The 25822-nt window shown below is 38.3% G+C and overlaps 1 protein-coding gene across 2 annotated transcripts; it reads right to left on the bottom strand.

Annotated features, from left to right (window-relative positions):
- Positions 1-2296: 2296 nt before the first annotated feature.
- On the bottom strand, positions 2297-25478 carry LOC134528224 (testis-expressed protein 10 homolog). Of its 2 annotated transcripts, none has more exons than XM_063361644.1 (8): positions 25211-25478; positions 23713-23922; positions 22035-22608; positions 13111-13223; positions 11253-11484; positions 8123-8330; positions 6665-6822; positions 2297-2919 (listed from the first exon to the last, which is right to left on the bottom strand). In XM_063361644.1, the coding sequence occupies exons 1-8, from the start codon at positions 25391-25393 to the stop codon at positions 2729-2731; spliced, it is 1869 nt and encodes a 622-aa protein (XP_063217714.1). In that variant the 5' UTR covers positions 25394-25478; the 3' UTR covers positions 2297-2728. The 2 variants fall into 2 exon arrangements, with proteins under 2 accessions (XP_063217714.1, XP_063217715.1); XM_063361645.1 differs by having other exon boundaries at positions 6665-6819; positions 25211-25472.
- Positions 25479-25822: the final 344 nt, after the last annotated feature.

Here is a 25822-nt window from a genome sequence, read left to right as displayed (position 1 = left end):
ACGAGTAAGGCCTGGTTTGCAAGATGCATGTTTTTAAACTACGCAAGTTGCTAAAAAGCATCGCAAGCATTCTCCAACATAAGCTTCTTTTTTTTTTATATATAGCAATCTATCACACACACACAATTTCACTTATAAAACTACATTGACAAAATGGGAAAAAAAAAAAAAAAATGCTTTTAGTCAAATTAAGAATTTCACATGTTTTCATGAAAAACATTAGTTATGACGAGAAGCCAACTGAAGAAAATTTTTTCTTCAGTTTTAAAATTCTAAGTTGCAGGGTTGGTGAAGTCCTGCTACTTACATTTTTTTTATAAATTACCATAGTTATCTTGTGTTTGTTTCATGTTTTGTTCTTACCTTTCTTGCAAAGTTTGTAAACCCAGATACCGTGGGAATCTAGCATGACCTTGCAGCAAGGTGAATGATTTCAAGGTCAACTGCACTTTTTCCTCTGTACCTGGCAATTTGCTTTTAAGAAAATCGAGATGTGATAATGGGGTATTAAGCTTGCATTTATGTACCTTGCAAGAGATTAAATAAAGGTTGTATTCCATTTTTTTTACATCATATTTTGTTTTATATTTAATGTTCACTTGGTACACAGAATTTTGCAAATGTTAAAAAAAAAAAGTTTGAATACAAAAAAAAAAAATATTTCCAACAGCCCTAGTGACATGCTTTTTTCTCTTTTCCTCATAAATCAGGGATGCGAAAATTTTAAATGTTTTTGTTAGTTGTGAAAACTTATAAAGACCTGTACATGACAAATTTATGAAGACCAGTACCCGACTTTTAAGAACCTCATGAACAACAAGAGAAACTACTGGACCAAATTACAAAATGAAGAGAAGAAGCGAGTTAGACAGAATGTGAAGGAAAACAAGCATGGCAAAAATACAACCCTGCATGATTAACAACAATACACAGGTCCAGGAACCGACGACAGCTGGCACAGAAATATGTGAGGCTACTACTTTCAAAGTACTTGTTGATGAGCAGTCGATGGATGCTCATGCTGGAACTACAATAACGCGACGCGATGAGACAGCAAAATATTGCGTTACTGTAAACGTACAGTTTTCACCCGCACGACAACCAAAAATCAACAATTGTAAATAAAATGTTTCCTGCTGTTACAGACGCACCTAACATGCAACAGCCATCAATGTTTGCAGGTTTTTTTAATCAGAATTTTTGAGAGGAATTAGTTTAACATTCAATTGTAAAAATCTATGTGCATAAACACATCAGAGATTTTAGAGATTAATTTAGTAAACAAAACCTTAAAAATACAAAATTAACACTGCACCATTTGAACCATCTTTCAAAAAAAATAATTCTGACACACATTTTATTTTCAGTAATGCCACGGCAGCGACGCAATGGAAATAAAAATATCTCTACCAGGGAAGTCTGTCGCATCCACTGTATTTGTCATGCTGACATCACAGATTTATCCAACATTATTGGTTAGAAACCTTGCGTCGCCGCCATCACGCTATTGTGATCCCAGCATCAGAGTGTGGTTTCATTACATGTAGGACTGCCAAAAGTGGCCAACACGAATCAGTACAATAACTTAATTCTTAATGCCAAACCAAATTGTGTTACTGACTATGCACAAAAGAAGTCAAGTATGTAATATGTATTGTGATGCCTATACTACAAATACCTACTATACGAGCAAGTGATGGGCCAGATTTGGCAGTAATTTTATGCATATCCTCTCCTCAAGCAGATTTAGTTCCAGCCACTTTTGACTCTTTAAAAAATTAAAACCCTGTACGCTAAAATTGGCTAAATTATTTTTGTTCAGTTATTTTGTAAGTGAGAATTAAATGATGTTTGGCCCAGCTCTTTCATATTCCTCAGCAAATAGATGACGGTAGAAGATACAAAAGTAATATCTTTATCAACATTACACAGTACCTTTATTGGCTACTTAAATGCAGGTTGACATGGTGCCTACTACACTGTGTTACCCAAGTGGCATCTCTTGGCTGCATTCATTTGAGGAGTAGTAACAGCTTCTACTACCTGAGAATGGTGGATGCTATGGAACACTGACTTGTTAGGCACTTCGATGGGTCAACATATAACAATTTTGTTCAACAACATGAGATCGGCACATTGAGTGCAATGTTTTGATGCCGTGCCAAACGTCTACATATCACAAGGCAAACAACAAAATGCCAACACTAACACACTGACATTTAGTATATTAAAAAATATATAATGATTAGAAATTTTTTTATTAGTAGTGTAAAAAATATTGGTATTGTAAAAATAATTTCTTTTTTTCTTTCCATAGGAATTTAATTATTTAAATAGTATACATAGTGCCAAATTTTACATGGCAATCTCATGTCTTACACACAGAGAGTGACATGTCAGGGCCCAGATGTCAAAGTTTTACTGACGTAAAAAAGATGTTAATATTCAATTCAAATTTAAAATGTCGCACAGCCGTTCTTTAAAAAAAAAAAATTACTTTCTAAACATTAGTCACACCCCTCCCTCATGATGGAGGAAGGAAAGTGACACTTTTTTCTTTCTTCCCCCCATCCTTCACTGGTTTAAAAAAATTTGGGAACAGGAAGGCTAGTTTTATTACCTACTCTATACTTCTGAACCATAGGCTGCAGCCAGAAGAGGAAGGCGAGGTGAAGTGCAGTGAAACAAAATGCACAGCCAAAAGGGAAGGAGCTTTACTTCGGCGTCCTCACGGGACGCTCCGCTGCAAGCCGACGATCTGGGCCACGTAGCCGGCGAGGGCCGAGTCCCATCCCTGAGACGCGCGACGCAGGAGCTCTGCCCGCTCCCCGCCGTCCCAGCCGGGCACCCAGTACAGCAGGCCGGCCAACCGCAGCCGCCCGTCCTCGTCCCCGTGCACCTTCACCGCCCCCAGGTTCTCTGGAACCACCACGTGTGCGGCAACGCGCTTGTCAGAGCAGGGAGCGGCAAGGCGCACATGCGCACATGCACACATGCATACACAGATTTAAAATGAAAAATGAACCAGAACACAAGCACTCATGCTCACAAGTTGGTATTTGAAGAAAGAAAGAAAGAAGAAGTAGAAGAAGAAGGAAAAGAAAAAAGAAAGTAAAGAAAAACATGCGATTTTTAAAGGTGATGAAGAAAGAAAGAAAGAAAGAAGGAAGAAGAAAAAGAAAAAAGAAAGTAAAAAAAACCATGCGATTTTTAAACTACTTTCAGTATACATACTTCCACCAAGAGGCTTATGACTAGAGATGCTAGTTTGCCAGAAGAATAGTACTTTTGGGAAAAATTTCCCAGTAATTTACCGGAAAATTATCAGACTTATACTTTCACAAAAACACACAAAACAAAATTTAACAACTTTTTTTTTATAAAAAACTTTACCAATTAAAACTTACTTATTGTCTTTTCTTTTCCCATCTAATGGATCACTTAACATTTAAAGAGTTGAGTAGGACCCAACAGATAGAAACAAAAATTATTTTTTTAAATACATAGTACCTACCAATCTGCGGAAAATAAAATATTGGAAAGTGTTTATCAACCTATCTTAAACTATTGCAAATCTATGTTGGCATTGGAAAAACAGTCATTATATTATTCTAGAAAACTATTTGAAAGGAAAATTTTTTTCACTTACATGTCTACTTGTGACAAATGGGACATAAGCATGCATTAATCAAGGCGAAACTGTTACTTAGTTGGAAAAATAAAAATGCTGCCAAAATAAACAATTTTAGCTGCCACCAATTTCTAAAACCACCACTTTTTGTAGGACATCACATCCAGAAACTATTTTTCTTGACATGCTAGCAATCTAACAAGGTTTTAAACAAGAGTGTGAAAATTTTCTTTCACTCACAGTTTACAGGCAGTGATTTTTTTTTATAACTGTGACTTGACGATTGGTGGCAAATCTCAAATCCTAATCCCAAATTTAATTATTAAACGAGTGTTAAACTCAAGAGTCAGGAATAAAATAATATATGAGCAAAAAAAAAGAAACACCAAGTTAAAAAAAATGTTAAGTTTACATATTTAGAATATGAATTTTTTTTCTTGTGCCAAACATATCCTCTGAAGGGCTAAAAATAAAAATAAAAAATTACAAAAGCATTGTCGTTAGTGGCAAAAAGAAACATTTTTTGATAGCTTCAGTAGAAATAAATAATGTTGTCCTCGTCAACTCAACAGTGATGGTGTTTGAATTCCAAATTTCCTTCCTCAAATATTTTCTTGCAAATATTTTTTTTTTTTTTGTGAATAAAATCTTTCAAAAACTAAAGATTTTATGGGATTAGAAGCTTTAATTAGCCCTACTGTAAATATACATCAAAAGCATCAACCATTTTTTTCTTCTGTCAACCCACATATACACATAAGTGCAGCTAACCTCATCAAGAAAATGAAAATGGAGTAGAGGTTACAGAAAAGTTGTGTATAAACTAGTGATGGGTCAAATCAAATCCCAATTTTCTCAAATCCGAATCCCAGAGAGTACCTCGAATATGCCCCTCTAATCCGAATGTAGGTGTAAAGAGTCAAAAATAAAATTATGTAGGAGCTGCTTGGCTTCTGGGTTGTAGCCGCATCGAAGGCAAAGCACCGACATTTTGGACGTTGCAGTCGCCATCATCAGGAAGCAGTTACCTGCTGATGGCGATTGAAACGTCGACAGAAACGTCTGTATATCTTCACCTTCGACATGGCTACAACTTAGAAGCCAAACAACTTCAGGCAAAAGAACCATATCTAGAAAAATGGTAACAGGATAGGTATGACGAAAAAAATTTGATATGGTAAACTACATACGTACATTATGAATGTTGAGTTTTTAAATTTACTTTATTTCCTTCAATATTTTTCTTAAAATTTTTTTTCTCGAATATTGAATCATTAGAATAAATACTAAGGATTTTGTGGTACAGTCAAACCTCAATAATACAAAACTTAAGGGACCATAATTTTATCACTTTGTAATGAGGTTTGCAATAATAAAACTATTACTACATTTAATTTTTTTATATGATTTCTAAATCAAATTCAAATTAATTTAAATTTTGTGCTCAGAGTTATACTGCTGCACGAAATGTACTATTTTTAGGGATCATTCAGTACAATTTCAGATCATTTTGTAACGTTGCAAGACCCTGCCCTCCTAGCTAAATATTTTTCTTTTAAACTTCTTTTTAGTATATGTAAGTATTAATAAGTCAATGTTTTTTGAGTGATGTATATGTTGTGAAACAGTATAATCAGATGTTAGGGATATTAATATATGTTATTTTCACTTGCTGAGGGTTTTAAGAATGTATTCTGTATTTTATTAGACATTTTAAATCATTACTATTTTTTATGTAATTATTCACAAGTTGCTGTACTAGACTTTTGCCTGTTTTGGCCTACTTTTCCAGGTTTTTATAAATAAGTACATAGTTGAACTTTGTCAAGGAATTTGTATGTTGATTGCTGTTCTTAATTTTCATTAACGTGTTGCATAATAATTATAGACCATGGGACTGTGTCTGGTGTGATGATTAGAAAGAGAGGCATAAGAGGCCTGTAAGTGCGAGTGAGAAAGAAACAGTGGTTCCCCACCAACAGAGATAAAAGATGGGATTCACCACGGGTCGTGGGAAATGTGTGATAACTGCTATCTCACGGTGTGGGAGAGAGAAGGAGAATGTAAAGTCCCTAGCTCTATGGAGAGAAAACTGTTTTCAATGTGTGTTCTGTTTTCCTATTGGCTTGGGAGGTGTAGTGTGAATGAAGAGTGCATGCGATTGGTCGGTGAGGTCATGTGACTTCTCCTCCCTGCGTGGAGGAGACGGTGGCAGGACTTCAGTCAGTCGTCGGCCGATCGCTGCTAGGCAAGGCCGCGTTTCGGCGGCTCGCGGTTTTTCGTTGGGTGCGGCCCTGTTGGAGGTCGCACTGATTTCTGTTACGTTCAGCTTACCGTAAGATTTTACCGAAGAACTTAATCTACGTTATTTTTTTTATTAATTCTCCTCGCGCGAGCTGCGAGCATTTCTCGACGGGTGAATGTATGTGGAATGAGTGAACAACCTCTTTTGGAAGTGTTTGGATTCGTCAGTGCATTCTATTGTGAAAAAATAAAACAAAAACTAAAATTGGCGGAACATCTTTTTATTTTTGTATGTAACGAACTGTTACAATTTGGAAGAATAAGGTATTTAAATGAACCAAAGCAATGGAATCAGCATTATTTTAGTTGAATCTTCACACTGTTTCTTTTGTACCAACCGTTCTTTACTACATGTCATTGTTTACCCCTGGAACCAAAACATCTTTGTATTACAAATACTTTAGCACTACAACTCATATGTAATTTCTAAGGATTGTGAAAACACGTTTTATTAACGAGAGTTTTGTATTAACAATATTTTTATTAATGAGGTTTCACTGTATTTTAGGATTTGAGGATTTTATTTGCCCATCCCTAGAACACACAGATTTGTAGTCCCAATATTGAACACCTTGCTTGCCAACAGAGATGGAAAAAAAAACATTAACAAGACACGCCCATATCCACAAAAACACATTAACGTGGCATTTTCTTCCTTCACGACATCCGATGGCTCGACAGCGCGGATTCGCGCTGTGACCTGCGGGCGAGAGAGGGGCTGGCACTCACCCATGAAGTCTGGCAGAATCGACAAGAAGGCGTCCCAGAAGGCAGGCGCGCGCCGGCACGCCAGGCGAGAGAGGAATTCCACGGTGGTGCTCGATATCTCTGGGCGGGTCAGTAGCTGTGGTAGAGTTGCCAGCCACGGTGTCAGAACCTCAGCACTGCTGGAGCGACACACATTAGACATACCTATTACAAGACGTCTCTAACGTGCATCATAACCTGGCAGCAGAGTTAACTCCATAATGCAGGAGAGTGTCACTTTTTTTTATAGGCTCCAGTCAGATCACGGTTTCTGTCCTCGTTACACTTGAATGGGAAACACGTTGTTCACAAGATTTTTATAGTCTTTTTTTTTTTTTTGGGCATGTTAAATAACCTGCATTCGAATAACGGATGTCATTTAACTGTATAACAGATAGCAGTCCAGTCTGTTGCCAAAAAATAGTATGACTTTTGCAAGCCCCTACTAATGAGTTAACGTTATTAAATATCACAGTGTGTTTCTAGACCTTCACAGTCACACCTAAACTACTGACACAAAATATAAAACATCTGCCATTATTTTTAGATTACCTCCTTAGCGAAAACGTTTTGTTTCTAGTAACCCAAACCTACCTAGTACTTTAAAATAAGAAGTGTAGTAAAGACAGCACTCTTGTATCAAAGCAATGTTTAAAAATTATTTATCTTGAAGGAATGTAAAAGTTTCAAACTAGAACATGTTTTATGTGACTCAATAAAAATCAACTTAAAATTAAAAAAAAATTTTTTGGTAAATTTTTACAACTCTGACATCTGTTGAAAATTCTTGTGCCAGAACAAGAAATGCAAGAGAGGCATAGAGTTAAAATTTTATAAGTATCCCTTGGGAAAAACAAAATTAACAAAAAACAAAATAGAATGGCACAGAAGACCAAGTCTTAAAGTGAGTCAAACTTGGGCTTAGTAGTAACTCTGACAGAGGTTAGTACATAAGTAACATGCAATGGTGGCCGCACAATGGCCAACTGGAAACAGCTTCAGCACTAAGTCATTCGAGAACAGTATAGCAAAGTAGGTAAAATTTTCATCACTGAATGCATTCGGGAAGACACTGGTTCGAATCCTGGTCCATCCATCTTAATTTTGGAATTCCGTTGTTTCCTGAAACCATTCCTTAGAACAGGCCACGGTCGATTACTTCCACAAATTCAATTTTCCTGACTTGCAAATATGGGTTTGTATTTCTCTAATGACCTCATCAATGATGAAATGTAAATAATAATAATAAATGTTTGTGTGGCCACCACATGCATTAGAAATGACACAAATAAGCTAAACAATGAAAGTACACAATGGCAGTTCACAATTATAACAAACGTGGTAATGAAAAACAAGCAAAAAGAAGTCTTTAGGATTTGTCTGACTCTACACTGTGTTCGTTATTCCCTCTCCCACTCCACCAGTGTGCGCCTAACTAACCCGGCGGGGCCGCGGTGATCGGCGAGCTCACACAGCAGCTGGGACAGCCTCGCCTCCTCGGGCTGCTTCAGGCAGGCGGCGGCCAGCGCTCGCAGCGTCGGGGAGGAGTCGATGCCCACGCGGCGATCGTCCAGCAGCAAGCACGCCACCACCCTCAGCAGCTGCTCGCGGCTGCGCTCGTCCAGGGAGTGCCACTGCGCTAGGCTACCTGGAGCGATCCCCCCCCCCCCCCCCCCGGCGGTCACATCTGTCGCACACACTGCAACTTCGTTTGCAAAGATCAAATACTTAGGTTTGTTAGACAGAAGAGATGGACAGTTATTAGGGACAAGATTGTAAGGCGAACTCCAATACTACTGAAACGACACCGCGAAACACGCCAATACAACTTGAACACTTGAAATGCAAAGGGCACCGACGTCAGTTCCCCCCACCTCAACACCCTATGTGCTCACGGGACCTTGCAGGCGCCTGGAAGCCAGAGCAACCCGCCGCACAGCTATCTGCTCGCCACCCCTCTTGTGCAACGAGAACAGGGGTGAGTCAATCTAACCCGAGGCGTGCCGACCGCCACTGAAGACCTTCATCCCTCTCCTGCCACCGCTCGCCCTGCATCCCCCTCCAGCCAGGATCATATAAAAGGCCGCGCTCAGGCAGTAAACTTCGAGTCTGGGTCTCACCCTGCAGGCTGCCACCACGTACCGCAGTCTTGCGATACAGTGTGAGCAATGAGGCCTCTGTATGGAAGCCACCAACTGTGAACGAGTTTATCCTGCAGGGGGCAGACGGAGGTGTCCAGCTTGCTGAGATAACTGTGAATTTAATGAATAGCAGATCATGGACCAACCTCTATCAATCGGCATGAAAAGCAGCCTGGATGAAGATTGACATGTAGTTGACGAAGGCTCGCAACGGGATCTCAATGTGCACAAAGAGATGTGAAGAGTAGCTAACTGCAGGCTGGAGCCTGCAGACTGCGGAATGATGCATGCGCAAGAGCCTTTTAACCACTGGCGGATCCCGAAGGGGGGAAACAGTGGCATAGCCCCTCCTTGAACCCTGAATAATTTTTTAATTTTCTCCTAAATCATTATCATTGTTTACCAAACTTATTTAAGTATTATTTTAGTGCTGTGCTTCATATAACAGGACATTTATGAACCAAAAATAAAATGTATTAAATATTTCAATTCTAAATGTACTAAAATTGTTTTAGAAAATTAAATTTGACCCTCCCCTGAAACTCTGACTGTACAGCAGCAGAGAACTTTGGTTGGGGGCCAATGCAGGAAGAAGTGGCAGCTAAAGTGGCGTGCAAGAAAACCATCTCGGAAGATTTTGGAGACGAGGGTATGCGCAGCCCCCTCCCCCCAACAGGCTGTTGCCACTGGCCAATGGGAACACAGATCATCGCTCATTCATCTTTCCACATGCTTCACGCACGTACAAACAACTTCCTACTTCATCCCTACTCTAACCTGTAATTTACTGCAACTTATTGCCGCTTTAATCAATGGGCGATCTGTCACATTGCTTTTCCCAGTACCCTACTCTATTGTACTGGATGGCCATAATTCGTGCCGCATCACCAGACAGCCCTGCTAACAGCCGTGATGCATGCAAACTTCTTACAACTGACCCGCGAACTAGAGTATATAGGATTTGCTCCAAAATGGACTCAAACCCAAATAAACATAGCTATTAAAATGCATGTTGGAGGGTCCACAGAACTGTGATGGGGCTCAAGATGGCATAGCCCTTGAAGTCTAGTTAGTCGTTGAGGAGAGCTCTGCCTTTTAGATCACGGATGTCACCGCCACACTATAACCAGAGGCACGGCCGGCCACGCGACCTAGCAACAACCCTGTCGAAGAAACCTCTCCTGCGGTAAGCCAGCCAAGCCAGCTGCCCCGTGGGGGAGGACAGCACAGAAGAAAGCCGCCTAACCTCCACTCATTCACAGAACACCGACACGAGGGGTGAGAATGCTCTCCCCGAGAAACAGCTGCTGCACCCACGGAGTTGGAAGAGTGACAAAGTCAAACACCACTTAGCACTGAATTGTAACCAAATACATACAAAAATCAATCAGCAATTTGACAAATCTTAACACCTTACAAAAATTTTATCTTTAAATAAGGTAAATTAATTTAATGTGATTTATTTAGCAAGAAATGGATCTGAAAAAATTAATATTACATTGTTTGAACTTGCACATCTTATAAGTAACAGGTTTTTAAAGTAATTTTGTTGGCACATTTTCAGACACACAAAATTTGTTGATTTTTAAAAAAAAAAAAAATGAATACATAATATGTTTGCATTTAAAATGAGTTGTAATAAGCAGTTCAATAGAAAGAAAAATCCAGAGGAGCATTACTTTTTTAAAAAAAATGTCTAATATCATGTTGACACATTGAATGTGAGCTCTTCTTTAAAAAATCTTTACTGTAAGTACCTTGAAACATGAAATATAATTCACTATAAATTAGGAAAAACTGTACTGAAATGAAAACTAAAAGTAACAATAAACTCCGACATTTTTAATATAGTGCACAGTGTAAATTCATTGTATTTTCAAACAAGTTGTAACTTGAGAGAAATGAAAATACAGACATTGTGCAACGAACATATTAAAATGAAATTGGAAAATGAATCAGCATACCATCCCACCCCCCCTCTTCCTTGAGAGATTTTAGGAAACCATTTACAGACAGAGAACCCCGTCCTTTGAAATGTGAGTTCTATGTTTTATCATTGCACCAACCGGCTTAATAAAACATTTTGCAGCAACAAAAAAAAAAAATTAAAAACTACAAAAAATTCTTATTAATCCTATTTTTTACTATTGATAAACCTGGCCCCAGAGTTGTAGGAGGAGGGGGCAAAGTGCAAGATTAAGAACCAAAATTGCTGCGTAAAAATATCATAAAACAGACTTAACTGCTGTGATACCTCAAGATGTTTGTTTGTAATTCAGAGTTAACAGCTGGAAACTAGAGTTGTTTAAATGAATCGAAAGGAAAATCTGACAGGCTATAACATATCCTTTTGTAAAACAGACATAAAAAGTTACAAGTTTTCAGCATGCATAGATTCTTCCAATCATCATCAATACATGAATACTCACTCGTTATACACTTGGAGACCTTCCTGGCTGCCGGCCTGCTATGGACGGTGTTCAGGACCAGAAACAAGTAACAGACCATTAGGTTAGCGAGCCGCATGCTCGCGGGAGCATCCTTGTCACTGCGTTGCTCGTCTCGCCCCTTCATCGCTGCCCGCTCCGCTTGCGCAAATGGGAAGTCTGCCACGATGTAACGGTTGACGTCGTCTCTGTAGGTCGCAGCAAACCACTTCCTCTGGGCAACAAGAAACAATTTTTTACAGTTGCCTACATTATAATAGTCTAGCATGCGAACAATGACACTTTACTGACAGATTTGTGTGTGGTATCAACTATCAAGCCATTATCCCACATAAACTATTCCACAACATAAATAATTTGTTTTTCTAAGAAGAAGGTTATCCAACCATTTACCAAAGTTACCTGACATAAAAGTACACTTTTTCGTGAGCTGTACCAACTATAGACGTTTTTGTATGAATGAGTTTGCATGTTCGTGTGCATATAGAGAGATAAGTGAAATAGACAGCTATAATGGAAGATTTTAAAAACAAAAGCACTACAGTCATTCAGAGTATGACAGTTTTACAAATGGCTAAATGCTACATGTAAACTGACACCACTTAGAAAGTCAGAGAATGGCACAGTGGCAAATGAGGCTCAACAGAACAACTGGCAGCACAAGCAGCTCTAAGCAGACAGCAGTCTTGAGCAGATTAATGTGATAAGACGAGACTGTGCATTTAGAGGACTGAAATCAGAGTGGAAAAAAAAAAATTGCATCATCAATGTAAAAATTGTAAACATAATTTTTAAAAGTGCAGAAAGATAAAATCATAAATAGTGCTGATTATGGCACCCAGCCATCCGTTTGCTTAACCAAGATGAATGCCAGATATTTTAATTTAAAATTTAAGGTCATCCTATTATTATTATTATTATTATTTGCCCACCTGTTAAAGGATGCCCACCTGTTAAAGGCTCTGACTGTTGGTAGGCACTCAAATAATTATAATTTTATAATAAATTACGTATAATAATTATTATTATTATTAAATATTATTTTTCAACCCATATACTTATGGCCTTATGGGCCCTGAGCACCTGCATTGTGCAGAGCTTCAGAAGAAATCATGTGATTTGAAAACTGCTCAAGATATCCAAGTGGTGTCCATTTACGAAAAGCATTTAAGATTACGCTAAATGCATTTGAGTAGTTGTTTCCATATATAGCTTTTAAACTGTAATTTCAGAAGAGTGAAAAGGACTAAAACAAGTGTTTTCAGAATAATTTTTAGGTATGAAACAGCCGACAAATTCTTGAAAGCAATCAAGGGACTTGCATTACACCTTTATCTTCATTTCTCACAGTTACCATATGCACGACGAGAAGACTGCACACCAGTTCAGAGCCCTGAGCTTAGAGGAGATATTAAGCTAGAAGCACCAGTAGGCATCACACTTATAATCCTGCTCCACTAGCACATATATATCCCTATCTAGGTGGTAATGGAGAAATAAGTCCCTACAACTTGATTTTTCAAATATTTAGCTTTAGTTTGGATACAATTTTATATTACGTTTTGAGAACTGGAATGACACAGTACCTTACCTTTCACACTTATTGAAGGAAAATTTGTAACTGGTGTCATTATAATGATGGTTAAAGTCACTGTGTGAAATAATGTTATTACTTCCCAGTGGTGACTGACTGGAGAGTTCTGTTTAGTGTCAGATTGAAACAGGGCCTTATCAGGTAATAAATTTTGATAAATATATCAAAGTTTAATTTCAGCAAAAAAAAAAAAAAAAAAAAAAAAAACAATTAAAGGGTACTTAAAGGTAAAAATTTGATGCTTACCATTTCCTTACGCTTTGAATCTTCATGTTCCCCCAGTGACATGAAGTCGTACATTAGCAGCGTGATTTCAACAATCGTGATCACCACTTGGCTAGCTTCTTCATTAAATTCCGCTGAAACATTCACATCAGCACAGTCACAAACCATAACTACAGCAGTTGCTAGATAATCTTTATATTTAAAAATCATACTTAAATAGTAAGTAACTTGAAAAAAACCGATAAAAACACAAACTGTCATTTTTATGTATTCTTTAAAAGTTTATTGTAATGAGTAAATTTGTAATGAGTTATCACCGCCCATCACCGCAGAGCATACAGCCACGGACAATAATTTTAGTGTCACTAAATTAAAATTTTGGTAGGCCATGGTTCAGTCTCTGTACATTGGTTGCGCTGGGCCTACTTCCACTGGCGAAATGTGACCCACTTAGCTGGCCTGAATTATGATTATGAAATTTGGATTAGGAAGCATTGAACTGTTCTGAAACGACGGGCTTGGAGTTTCAAGCAGGTGAGAGCAATTGGGCAGGGCTCACTTGAGCAGGCCATGCCCCAGAGCAACGAGTCGGTAAATTGGTAGTTCGCGAAGCTGCAAAAGATGTTGATGTAAAGTACAAGTCGTAATGTTGAACAAGTGGAGTTAGGCTCACTTAGGAGAGAAGACAACAGTGGCAATGTGTTGGCAGTATGCAGAGGTGCAAGATATACCGTGCTTATTAAGCTCACTCAAGAGTGGTAACGTGTCAGTACAATACGGTATAGTTGAAGTTTGTTAGGGAGGCCAGTAACGAGTTGGGGATGGCAGATGCATAGTCGAAGATCTGTAGTCTGTTAGGATCACTCAGCTAGAGGCAGTTCGTGGGAATAAGTTTGTGTTTTAAGAGTTATGTTGTAAAGTTTGTTTGGCTCACTCAGGCAAGAAAGACCCCTGTGGTACTGAGTCTGTGATAGGTGTTTCAAGGTCCGTGGAGATGTTGAGTTCAGTTAGGCTTACTCAGGTGGGAAGGCTGTGGCAATACAGGCCACTGCCCTCCCCAACTTTGCAGAGCATTCTTATGATATTATATTTTCCAGTAAGGCTTATTATGTGATCGTGGTGACCTAGTTTCGTATATATACTTTACTGTTGTTAATAAGTATTTAATAGTCTCTGCTATCTAATTATTTTTATTTAGAAAAGCTATTTAATTAGGTTTTTACTGGTTTTCACATTGTTAGGTTACTATTTCTTATGCAATCATAAGTTTGAATATTTTATTTCACTTATATGTTGTTTTTATAACTGTATTTCTGCATGTGTACTCGTGCGCAAATTTTTATTACGTTTCTAGAACATTGAGAACTGTGCTGGTAAAAGAAAAGCCAAAAGACAGGTGAGCGAATTGGCTGCGCCAATTTTGCAGACACATTTTTAGTTGCCGAGTCGATCTGGCACTTTCTGCATGTATTCTTATGATGGAAAAATCGGCAAGTGTTAGCTCCCAAGGGAGGCCGCAAACTTATCAAGAGTTTTGTGCCAGCCAATCAGAAAGAACTTTGTGATTTTCATGTTAGTTTTTCTACAGAAACACCTTGATGCGAGGGTGTAAGAGCTGTGAAGCGAGGTTACGCAGCTGCTACTTCTCTGCATGGTTGTAGGTGATGCACAGCCTTGTCAGTCGTTGTTTAAGTGCTATGCCGAAAAGACGTGTGAGGCGGCGGCTCACCAAAAAAATATTATGAGAGTATAGAAGTGGAAAATATCACATCTGGGTGCCAGGGCCATGTCATAGTTAACTTGTACCTTTTTTCTTCATTTTTTGGATGTTTGAAACATAATTTTAGGCTCCAGGCGTGTGGCTAAGGTCTGGGTGGCCCGTTGGTCCATCAGGACTTAGTTCCCTCATCTTCAGGACCTGAACGATGAAGTCACTACGGACATTTCTTTCGTAAAGGCACAAGACTTTAAGGAGTGAGCAACAAAATTAATTTTTTTTTTTTAAATTTTCATTACGATACAGTATGGAATCGTATGATGGACAAGTTTTTTCGTTGGAAAAAGATCAAAATTAATTTAAAACTCTTTAATTAGAAATATATAACCATAACATTTTGAGTCATAGGAAGAATTTTACACACTACAGCATCCGATGGAATATTTTCAAAGTTTTTTCTGCATGTGCAAGGAAAGATTGACATCTTAGACAGACATGACTGTGTCTTGTCACAAGGCTACTGGTAACGAGTCAGAAGTAGCAGACCTGTAAAATGTTGAGTTAAAGATGTACACGTTACGTATGTTAAGTTCACTCGGATCGGAGGAGGCCTGTGGGAACGAGTACATTAGACAAATGTGTGTTCGACACGTAATCTGGTTTAGTTCTTAAATTAAGTTTTGATTTTAAAAATTATGATTCCCTCTTAAGATAGTTGATTAACTAGAAATTAATAACAAAATCTTACGTTGTAACCAGCAGCATATACAGAATTTCATTTCGGAGAGGGAAAGGATGATAGGACCACTTTGCCGGCTGTTTTTCTTTCAATATATATATATATAATTTTGTTAGGAATGATCCCCTCTCCCTATACCCCTGGTTGTAACAGAAAATCTGATGAATTGTAATTTTAAGCATTAGGTAAATTTGTAACAAATTATTTATTTTTAACTTAGCTTGCAAGTTATTTTAGATTAATGGAAATGTGCTGATCCTGCCAGACCTTAATTAGTGATTAAATAAGTGGGCGATTAACTCTCACATAAGTTTTTGTGAGTTAAGCAATTGTTCTTCCAACATAAGTTAGTCTTTATTTCTTTCAGACACCTCTTTAATTATTTCCCAAATTATAATGTTTACAATGTACCATCCCTCATGTCATGACCTCGAGGCTGATGGATTATTTCAGTGTTAGTAAACTGTACAACACAATAGAATACAATACAATACACAGTTCATACTTTTTTTTTAAAAATAAAAATTAAGGTGTTATTAAGGTTTTGAATGTTGTAAAGATTTACATGAATATCACTATTACAGTAGAGCACCCTGTATCCGGAATGGTCGGGACTTAGACTATTCCGGATAGTAGAAAATTCTGGAAATTAGAAAGTCACTATAAGGCCCCCTAATTGAAAAAAAAAATTGCTCCCGAAGTTTGTGAACATCCTGTAGCTGTAGATGAGGATGACAAGGGGGGTGGGGGTAGGGTGATGACAGCTACATCCGGTGGTGTGACCTTGCCACGGGCACGCTTATCAGACCTTGCCTAGAAGCACGCTACAGCTACGTGACTTTACCATGATGTCCGCGCGAAGCAAGCAGACGTAGGCGAGACGTTTGACATTCAATGAATTGTGTTACAATTACGTAATTTACATACAGTTTGTACAGTCATTTGGTGTATCCACATGTTGCATAAATAAAATATAAAATAATAACACATGGTACAGTTAGGTACGGTATATTACAAATAAAAAAGCACTTACCATGACTCACTGTAGGCTACACATGTCCCGCGAATAAAAAATAATGTCCTAGAACTTAGATAAACTGCATTGAAATAATCACTGTATACGGCCCCACTTGTCTGTGTGTAAGAAACATTGTTTAACAGTCGCATTAATTTAAATTTAAAAAGCTAAACAACAAATTACCTAAATCGTCACACATTGTGAAAGACAGGAGAAGTTAAAGTTAATCAATGTCACTGTCACTCTGAACGTAACTGTTTACGTTTGTGCCACTGGTGCCAGGTGTTGGATCGTCAATGTTCTCACTCGTAGTTGAAGCAGGTGTGGAAACAGGAGCTTTTTTGAACATGTCACTAATGCGTTGTTGCCGCACACGTTTCTGCTTCTCTTCAGTCAGCTGTTTTTGAAGCATATACAAATGCATAATTTGCTGGTCGTTGATATAACTTCGTTGCTCTAGGCCAGCTATTAATCGTTCAATGTGGTGAAGGCACTCATCTTGCGAGATTTTCTCCTGTGGTTCATCTTCATCGCTACTGCTTTCATTGTTTCCGTCGTCTTTGTTACACTTAACAGAGTCTAATATCTCCTTATCTGAAAAGTGATGCACAACGGGAACATTATCATCAACACAAAACCATTCCACAATGTTTTGTTCTTGCAATTGTAAGTCTTCTAGTTCTGGATTTGTTATGTTCTTGGCATACTCCAGCAGTTCGTTCACGTTTTTTTGTTCAAAACCTTTGAAGTCGGCTTCATTTCCCTTGTCATGAACCTCGTCACGATAAACCAAAGTCGGCCACAATTTAAACCATGCCTTGTGAAATGTTGACACAAGCATACCTTCCCATGCACGAGCTAGTGACCATATGACATCCTTTATGGTGTATTCCTTTTTAATTTCTGAGATCGTTTTGCCGCCATTCAGATCAGATAAAAAGTGCTTCATGAACTCCGTGCGATAACGACATTTTAGGGAGCGTAATATTCCCTGATCTTGCGGTTGGATTAGTGCAGTGCAGTTAGGGGGCAGATACATGACAGAAACATTATCCCTGTCTAGTGTTTCAGCTGCAGGATGCGCGGAGCAGTTGTCTAGCACAAGGATAATCTTGCAGTGCGGGTCTAAGCCTATCTTGTTACAGTGTTGCCGGCTCTGGCGCACAAAACTGTCAAACCATTCTGTGGTTATTGCAGATGTTATTCACGCGGTTTTTGTAGCTCGGTATTCAACGGGTAACACTTTAACACCTTTTAGCGCCCTTGGGCGCAAGCTTTTGCCAATTACGAGTAGCTTCAGCTTGTGGGTACCGGCAGCATTTGAACAACCAAGCACGGTCAATCTGTCTTTAGAATCTTTCATCCCGCTGTGAGGATTATCTGCAGTGCACAGCGTGCTTCGAGGCATACAACGCCAGTACAAAGCAGTCTCGTCCGCATTGTAAACTTGGTCTGCTGTTAAGTTGTTGTCCAACACATATTCTGCGAACTCAACAACAAACTTTTCCGCCGCCGCTGTATCTGCAGAAAGCTTTTCACCGCTAACTTTGAAAAAATAAATTCCATGGCGTTTTTTGAATTTATGAAGCCACCCTAACGAATAGTCACAATCGTATGTTAGATTCAGTTCGGCATGAAACATTTTTGCCTGTTCTATCAGCATCTGTCCAGAAATGCTAACACCTTCACTTCGCCGCAAACGAAACCACTGATAAAGAGCATTATCGAGGTCACATTGTTTTTCTGTTTTCAATTTCTCTCTTCGTATCACTGTCCGAATAAAATTTACACAGTTCGTTCTGTTGTTTCTTTATGTCGTAAATCGTCGAAATGCCGACATCATACGATTGGCTGAGATTTTTAACAGAAGTCCCAGCATCTAGTTTCTTGAGAATCTCAACCTTTTCTTTAATGGTAAGAACTTTTTTCCTTCGTTTACTACTCTTTTCCTCATCACCAGGAAGTTTATGTTTTGAAAACATCACGTGTCTGCAGAAACGTACATACTAGCGATTGCGCACCACAAGCAAGACTGACATTGAACGCACACAATACACCACTCCCCCTCCCCTACAACGCGTTATCACGGCGCGCTCACGTGTAGGCGGGGCCGCTGCCGCCAATTCCTGATATGCGCTCGACGCCCGTGCACTGCAGTCGCGAGACCGGTAGCCTTGGCTTCCATCATAACTCGCTGAGTGTTTATAAAATCAAGTGCACCCTGACTGACTAGACGGGGCGTGAACTGCGCAAACAATCGGTATTTACTTCCGCGGGAATAATATATATTAATATATATATATATTATAATTCATTTAAAAATATATATATATTTTTAAATTTTGTAAATTTTTTTTAACTCTCGGAAAACATCCGGATAGTAGAAATTCCGGTAAGTAGAATTACGGATACAGGATGCTCTACTGTATTAGTTTTTACTCATAGTTTACCGTATCAAAATAATAAAAAAATTATTTGAAAAATAATCCGCTGCTTCACAGTGACAAAATAAATGTTGGCACAAAGTGTATTATCAGAGGAGCTAAATAGTAAATACCACTTTGAAAAACACAAAGTGCATGTGCGAAACATTTGTTGACTGCCAGAGTCCAAATGTAAATAAGAAAAATACACAAGACACAATGTATTTTTATTTTGTATGAAACTTTAATAAAATGTTTATTAAGAAAGTTTATAGGATCCATAGTGAAATTTAAGGTCATTTAAGGGCTCCTGAGCAATAATAAAAATAAAATTAAGGAACTTTAGGCAATTAAGGATATATGTATATTAAGAGGATACACTACAGAACTTTAAGATAATATTTATTGGGCCTAACATCTTGTGGACAGTGCGGTCATTAGAGGAAGAAACAACATAATTGCAAAGTACACAGGAATTTTGGGGGAAGGAATTGGGAAATGGCCCATAGTAAGGAAACATCGAAAGATTTTCCTGTAGTGTTTTTGAGAAACCATGGAAGAATGAAATCAGGAAGGCCAGACCGGGATTCCAAAACACTGCATCCAGTGGCTACACCATCTCATTCCAAATAGTGTACTTAAAAAAAAAAAAAAAAAAAAAAAAAACATATACCATATTTACCCGTAAATAATGTAACTCTGAATATAACGTGGCCCTGAACTTTCCGAGAATCAGTTTATGAAAAAGTCTTCACGGATTGGAAATTGCAGTTCACTTGCATAGCACCAAAAATATTTAAATTATTAAATTCATTCCATATTTAATAGATGCTTTCTGGTGCCAGTTTTGTCAGTAGAGTGATTTGCATGGTCTCTTTTGAAACACCAAGCTGCAGTTAGAAAAAAAATATTGTTTTTTATGACTATGTTTCAAAACCGACAGCTATTCAGAAAACAAAGAATGGGGGTGATATAATGTGGTCGGGAAGGTGAAAGAGGAGGGGGAAGGAGTGACTTTGCCAGCAGCCACAGTGAAGAGAAGCAGAAACAACCCAGTGACAACACCATCTGCATCCTCTCCATCCTGCAGCTAGCATTTGCCACACTTTTGCTGAGGTTCAGACTAAAGTGGCTTAAGTGAAGCAGTTTACAGGCTGAGCCTGTAGTTTTTGAAGTGAAACTTCTTTGGACTTGATGGGAGTAAAAATTCAAGGTCGAAATTTAATGAAACATTTTTGGGAAACATTATTGTGAAACGATTGCTGACGCTAACAGGTTGCGGACGGTGCAGAAAACTAGTCGGACCATATGGCGGCATGCGGCTTAGGTTGAACCCTGCCACGCTGCAAGGATAGATGGGTCACGGCAGTAGGGACCCAACTGTGCCTGATGCCATCTGACTTGCCGTCATCTAGTAAGGGAGTATTTGGGCAGAGGGAAAAACAACGGGGTTTGAGCTTAGTCTTGTGACACGGGCCATATTCACCAGAAAATGGTATTCTTTCAAGTACGTATTGTTTTAATTACTTGCCTAATAAAATATTGTTAACCAGTGTTATATGAGTATTGTTTCAGCTGTGTAACTAAGTATTTATGCTGGTACTATAATGCTTTTCACGCTTTAGTTTGACAGGGTAATTATTTGTCACGAATTATCATTTGATTAACTAAATAACACCCCGTATTATAATTATCATCCCACGAGCGTGTAAATATGTTAAGTCCAACTAAGAATATTCTAGTTAAAAAAAAAGTTAAAAAAAATACTGTGCGTGGAATATTGTTTTTATTTCCACTTTGTAGCAATATGGTTATAATGTAAAGCAATACTGTGAGGAAGGTCCGTGCCGTTTAGTTTTCCGGTTGCGGAGCGGCGGACATGTTGTCATTGTTAACTGATTCGAAGGCAGAACATTATCAATGCCTACGAATGCATTGCAGTATTTCTATGTAGCCTATTGACAGCATCTGTTGCACTATAACTCAATGAAAGGTTATATTTGCAGAACTAAAAAATTAGATTTGAATCCTCAATCATATCTTTGAATATATATACTGTATAGAAGTCGCCAGCCCAGGTTAAAATTTCTAATACGGTTTTGAGGTAGTTGGTTAATTCACCACTGCAATCGCCACCATCTCTAGGGCATCGACTTGTGGTGGTCCCTAGCAGACAAGTGTCGAACTCTTCAAACACCCCTTCCCCCTCCTGTGGAACGACGTTGAGCTGCAGTGAATGATGGATGAGGGGTGCGGGGAATGACAGCGGGCGACAGCGCTGCGCTCTAACGTGTAAATAACAACTAAGACGATACAGGGCATTACGGCAGCGCACTGCAGCGGTGAAGTTCCCAAGCTGCTCATAATACGCTTCTGAAAGACGTAGAGTAAATCCTATCCACTCGCGACTTCTATACAGTATATATATTCAAAGATCATATCTAACCTATACATAATATAAAATTAAATTAATAACTAATTACTTATAAATAATCCTAGCTTTGATATTTACTAAACAAATATTCTTAATGGTGTAAGTATTTCAACATTGAGTAATTTTTATTGATAATTAATCATTATTGAGTGATCAATAATTATAGATATCCTGAGCAGATACTTAAAGTGAGTAATAATATTATGTTAATTCATGTTTATTCAGAAAATTGTCTTATTTCTTTGTCTGTGCTGTTTTACCCCTTACGATATTCTTATGGTTGGAGATTTGAATTGCCAAAGAAGTTTCACTTCTATCACATGTACTGAGTTACATGCGCTCTTTTTTTTACTAACCAAGTGGGGGTTCCGGAGGGCGTAATTTACAGCGGTCCAGAGTGGCATAAGTGACACACTAAAAAGGCAGAACCTGTAGTTTTTTAACTAAGCTCTTCCCAATAACAAGATACTGTACAAGTTTGCAATTATAATGCACCCTTATACTTTCAGTTTCAACAGTTTTGGTAAAAAAATCATGTCATATTATTCAGGTAAATACGGTAAGTAGGTGCATGAAGCATAAAAACCACGACACCTTGGGAGCAGCTCACAGACCTTTCTGGCCAACTGAGGTGGACGGCCGCACCTCCAGCCAGGTCTCGAACAGCAAGGGCATCAGCTCCTCTGCATAAGCCCGCGGGTTCGAGCTGGGTCCCAGCCCGCTGCTCACGACTGTTCTTCGGAACATGCTCGACAGATCGCACGGCGGCGACGGGTGTCGCGGGAACGCCGGGGCGTGCAGGGGTCTGTCCCCACTCCAGCGGTACACGGGGGCCCCCACGGCCGTCTCTCCGTCACGCGGCTCCCCGCCACCCTTCACCGCCGCCCGCAGGAAGTCCCGCATGCGGGCCAGCACCTGCCCCCTCCACCGCACCGTCGTCACGCTGCCCCCGAGGTCCAGGGTGAGGGTGCGGCCGGGCCGCGACTCCGCCCGCAGACGGGAGATCATGTTGAGGAAGCTCGGCAGGAGGTCCGGCACGGCAGACGCGACGAGGGACGGCGTGCAGGCCAGAAGGATGTCGAACAGGAAGAGGGAGTCCTCCTGGATCTTGGTGTTGATGTGCGTCATGGCGCAGGTCAAATGCCAGAGCAGGACTTTGAAGAAAGGGGCTATCTTCTCTGTAGACACCTAATGCAAGAACTTTGGTATTACAAACATGAATTAATAAATTGTTAATGTCTTGTTGACAATTCAGACACTAGCTAAACAATGAAGGACGGTAAGATTAAAAAGGAGCATGACAGAGAAGCAAGTTTTCGAGAATAGTCATCCTAAAAACTAAAATATATCTTAATTTTAGTAATTATGTGAAGTAGACTATTAAATATTACCTAAAGTTTGTGTAAGAAAATTTTTTTATTTCTTTTAACTTGATATTTTCTGAAAGTATTGAAAAAAAAAATTATTATAGGTACTTACATGTATTATACTTTTTTTTTTATTATAAATCCAGCCCTGAGAAGCTGAAATGGAAGGGTGCAGAGTATGTAATGGAGTCAAATTGTAAAATGGGGATTCCATTCAAGCAAAGCTAATTATCTTACAAAGAGTTCTGTTCTGAAATTAATGTTAACCAAATGATAGTAATTCTAAATCTCCAAAGTCACACAAACTTTCTTTAGAGATTATTTCGGCATGTGCAATAGGTTCTGTGAACCTTAAACTACCCAAAAATACTATGTCATTAAAAAAATGTACGAATTACATTAAAAAATAAAGGCAAAATTTGTATAATTTAGAGGTAAAAACTGCTAAAGTATATTTAGTTGCCAGATCAGTTTGTTTGATGTATATTGATTTATTTTATTATTTTTTTAGAAAAGCAGCTAAACTTCAGAATTAACCAGGTTTCACCTCGCAGGAAGTGAGGAAAAATAATTTTGTTTTTAATAGCTTTAATTTTTGTAGTCAGCAAGTCATAACAGAATAGACACAAAAAAAAATTATGGGAATAAGGAAGAAATAGGTCCTTTGGTAATAAACTATGACGCACCCGGGTGGCCGGATTTGAGTCAACTACAGACCAGTTAGATTTTTGAACCATGAAAAATGGAAATCCCAGATTAAAACCTAAGTCCACCAGAGAGTGAGTTCAGTGATTTGATCAGTAAGATCTCCCAAGGTCCGAGACGTTATTTTTGACATCTTGCGGAAGGATGCATTTAAGAAATCCAATCACTGCTTCCAAAGGGCCCAACCACACGAGGCCGACAAAACTGGTCCGCGACGTACCTGCGAGAGGACAGCCTGCAGCAGCTTGAGCGCCTCCCGCCTGATCTTGGTGGTAACCTCGACGACGATCATCCCGGCGAGGGCTTGAGCTATGGTGAGGAAGTGGGGGCCCAGCGCTTCGTCCGAGTGCCGTGACACCACCTCCCGGAGGCCGGCCAGGGCCCCCAGGCGGGCAGAGTCATTGTGGTGCTTCAGACGGGACGTCAACTCCTGAAGAAAGAGCAGTTGCTAGCACGGTACCTCAATGAATGGATTTATGGATTACTTAACAATTAAATAACAAATGAATGAAATCTTTACTGTTACATCAACATTGAGGTCGTTTTAGACAAATATGAAGTGAAATGTTGAGATGGATCTGCGAAACATTTCATTGGTGGGAGAAAAGGGAGAAATATGAGAAGCCCCGCCATAAATGTGCTTAGGACGGATCAAGTAACAATTGCAGCATACCATACAAAAAAAAAATTTTTTTTTTAATTAAAATAATTATTCTATTTATCTTCAAAAATTCACTGTTGGGTAAACATTTCACCCACTGAGATACAACACACTGTCCGTGATTCATCTAGCCATAAAAAGGCTAGCATGTGTCCCTTCTGGTTTATCTGTGTTAGCAGGATTAAATAATCTGTGTTCACCTGTCTCATCGTAACGCGTACATGACTGTTAGGTTAGGTTAATAGTGGTCCCTTGTGTTACACCCATGACTTGGCTACATTAGAAAGCATGCAAACATATAAAAATCTGGTTAAGTTATATTTAAGTTCAGTAAGGTAATTTTTGAGAGTAACTGCTGTTCTGAAAAAATATTAAATAAAATTCTGAAAATTGTATTTTTGAGTTTATATCAATCTACAGTATTACAATTTTACAAGTATTTTACTGGTAATTTACTGTGTTAACAGTTGGTTAGGTTAGCTACATTTAAAATACTGCACATTATTAAACAGTTAATTAACTTAGGTTAGTGACCTAAAATTCTTAACAAGAATAATTCAATACCATTTTTTGAATTTTAATTATTTAGAATAGCAACTACTCCAGGAAATTACTTTCAGATTACCTTCAGAAACAATAATCGTCAGTTACCCACCCTATGCTGGTTAGTTAAGGTCTACTACATTAAAATACCAAGGTGTCGGATTGTGTAGTATAGAAGTTGAAAAAGTAATAATGGAGGAGCTAAGTAGGAGCTTTGAAAGGTTTATTAGCCAATGAAATAATATTTATTAGCATCCAAATTAATAATTTGCTAAATAATTCTCTGTGGTGCAATTTCTTACAAGTTTATTTAACCTTTAAATAATTTTATATTCTGCTGGTTTATCTTATAACAACATATATTTATAGCCCTTTCAACACATGGTACATATTAGAACTGTTTTTCATGTTTAATGCCAATATATTCAGTTTTGTTTCGCAAATTTTAATGTATATTTATAAATACTCATTTTATCATCAGTTATGACTCAAGACATAAATGACAATAACTTACCTTAATATTCAGTTTCCTCTTAGAAAGAGGTTCGTTTTCAGACACTTCTTTCAACTGCGTAGGAATAACAATTTTCCTAACTTTAAAAGAAGTGTCGGTTACATTCTGAGCTTTCAACAGTTGTTTCTTTTTCAACTTTACTTTAGCTTTTTCGATTCGTTGTCTCTTTTTCAATTTTCCCATTTTCTTATGTAATTAATTTGATGCAGAAGTACATGTGTTTAATCGAATTTTTAATTCAAGCAGCAGACACCAATAATAAAAAAATAGCTCCAGTGACGCCACATCTGTTCAGTAGAATTTCTTTCAATCACGATATTCCCATTTTTGGTAAGGTTTTGTTAAAAAGATGAAACATGTATAAATTATAGCATGATGATGATAATGATGATGATGATGATGATGATGATGATGATGATGATGATGATGATGATGATGATAATGTACATACACATTACGAAAATGTATTAAAAGGCTGTTTTAAGAAAAAATATTTTGTTAATCACAAATGGTACAAAAACAAATATACACTAGTTACCAAGAGAACTTTTTCTCATGATTTTGTGGTGTTATTCCACGAGATCATACAATGTCATAATTTCAAATGCATAT

This window comes from Bacillus rossius, chromosome 1 (assembly GCF_032445375.1).
Source record: "Bacillus rossius redtenbacheri isolate Brsri chromosome 1, Brsri_v3, whole genome shotgun sequence".
NCBI lineage: Eukaryota > Metazoa > Arthropoda > Insecta > Phasmatodea > Bacillidae > Bacillus > Bacillus rossius.
This window is presented reverse-complemented; position numbering and strand designations above follow the sequence as displayed.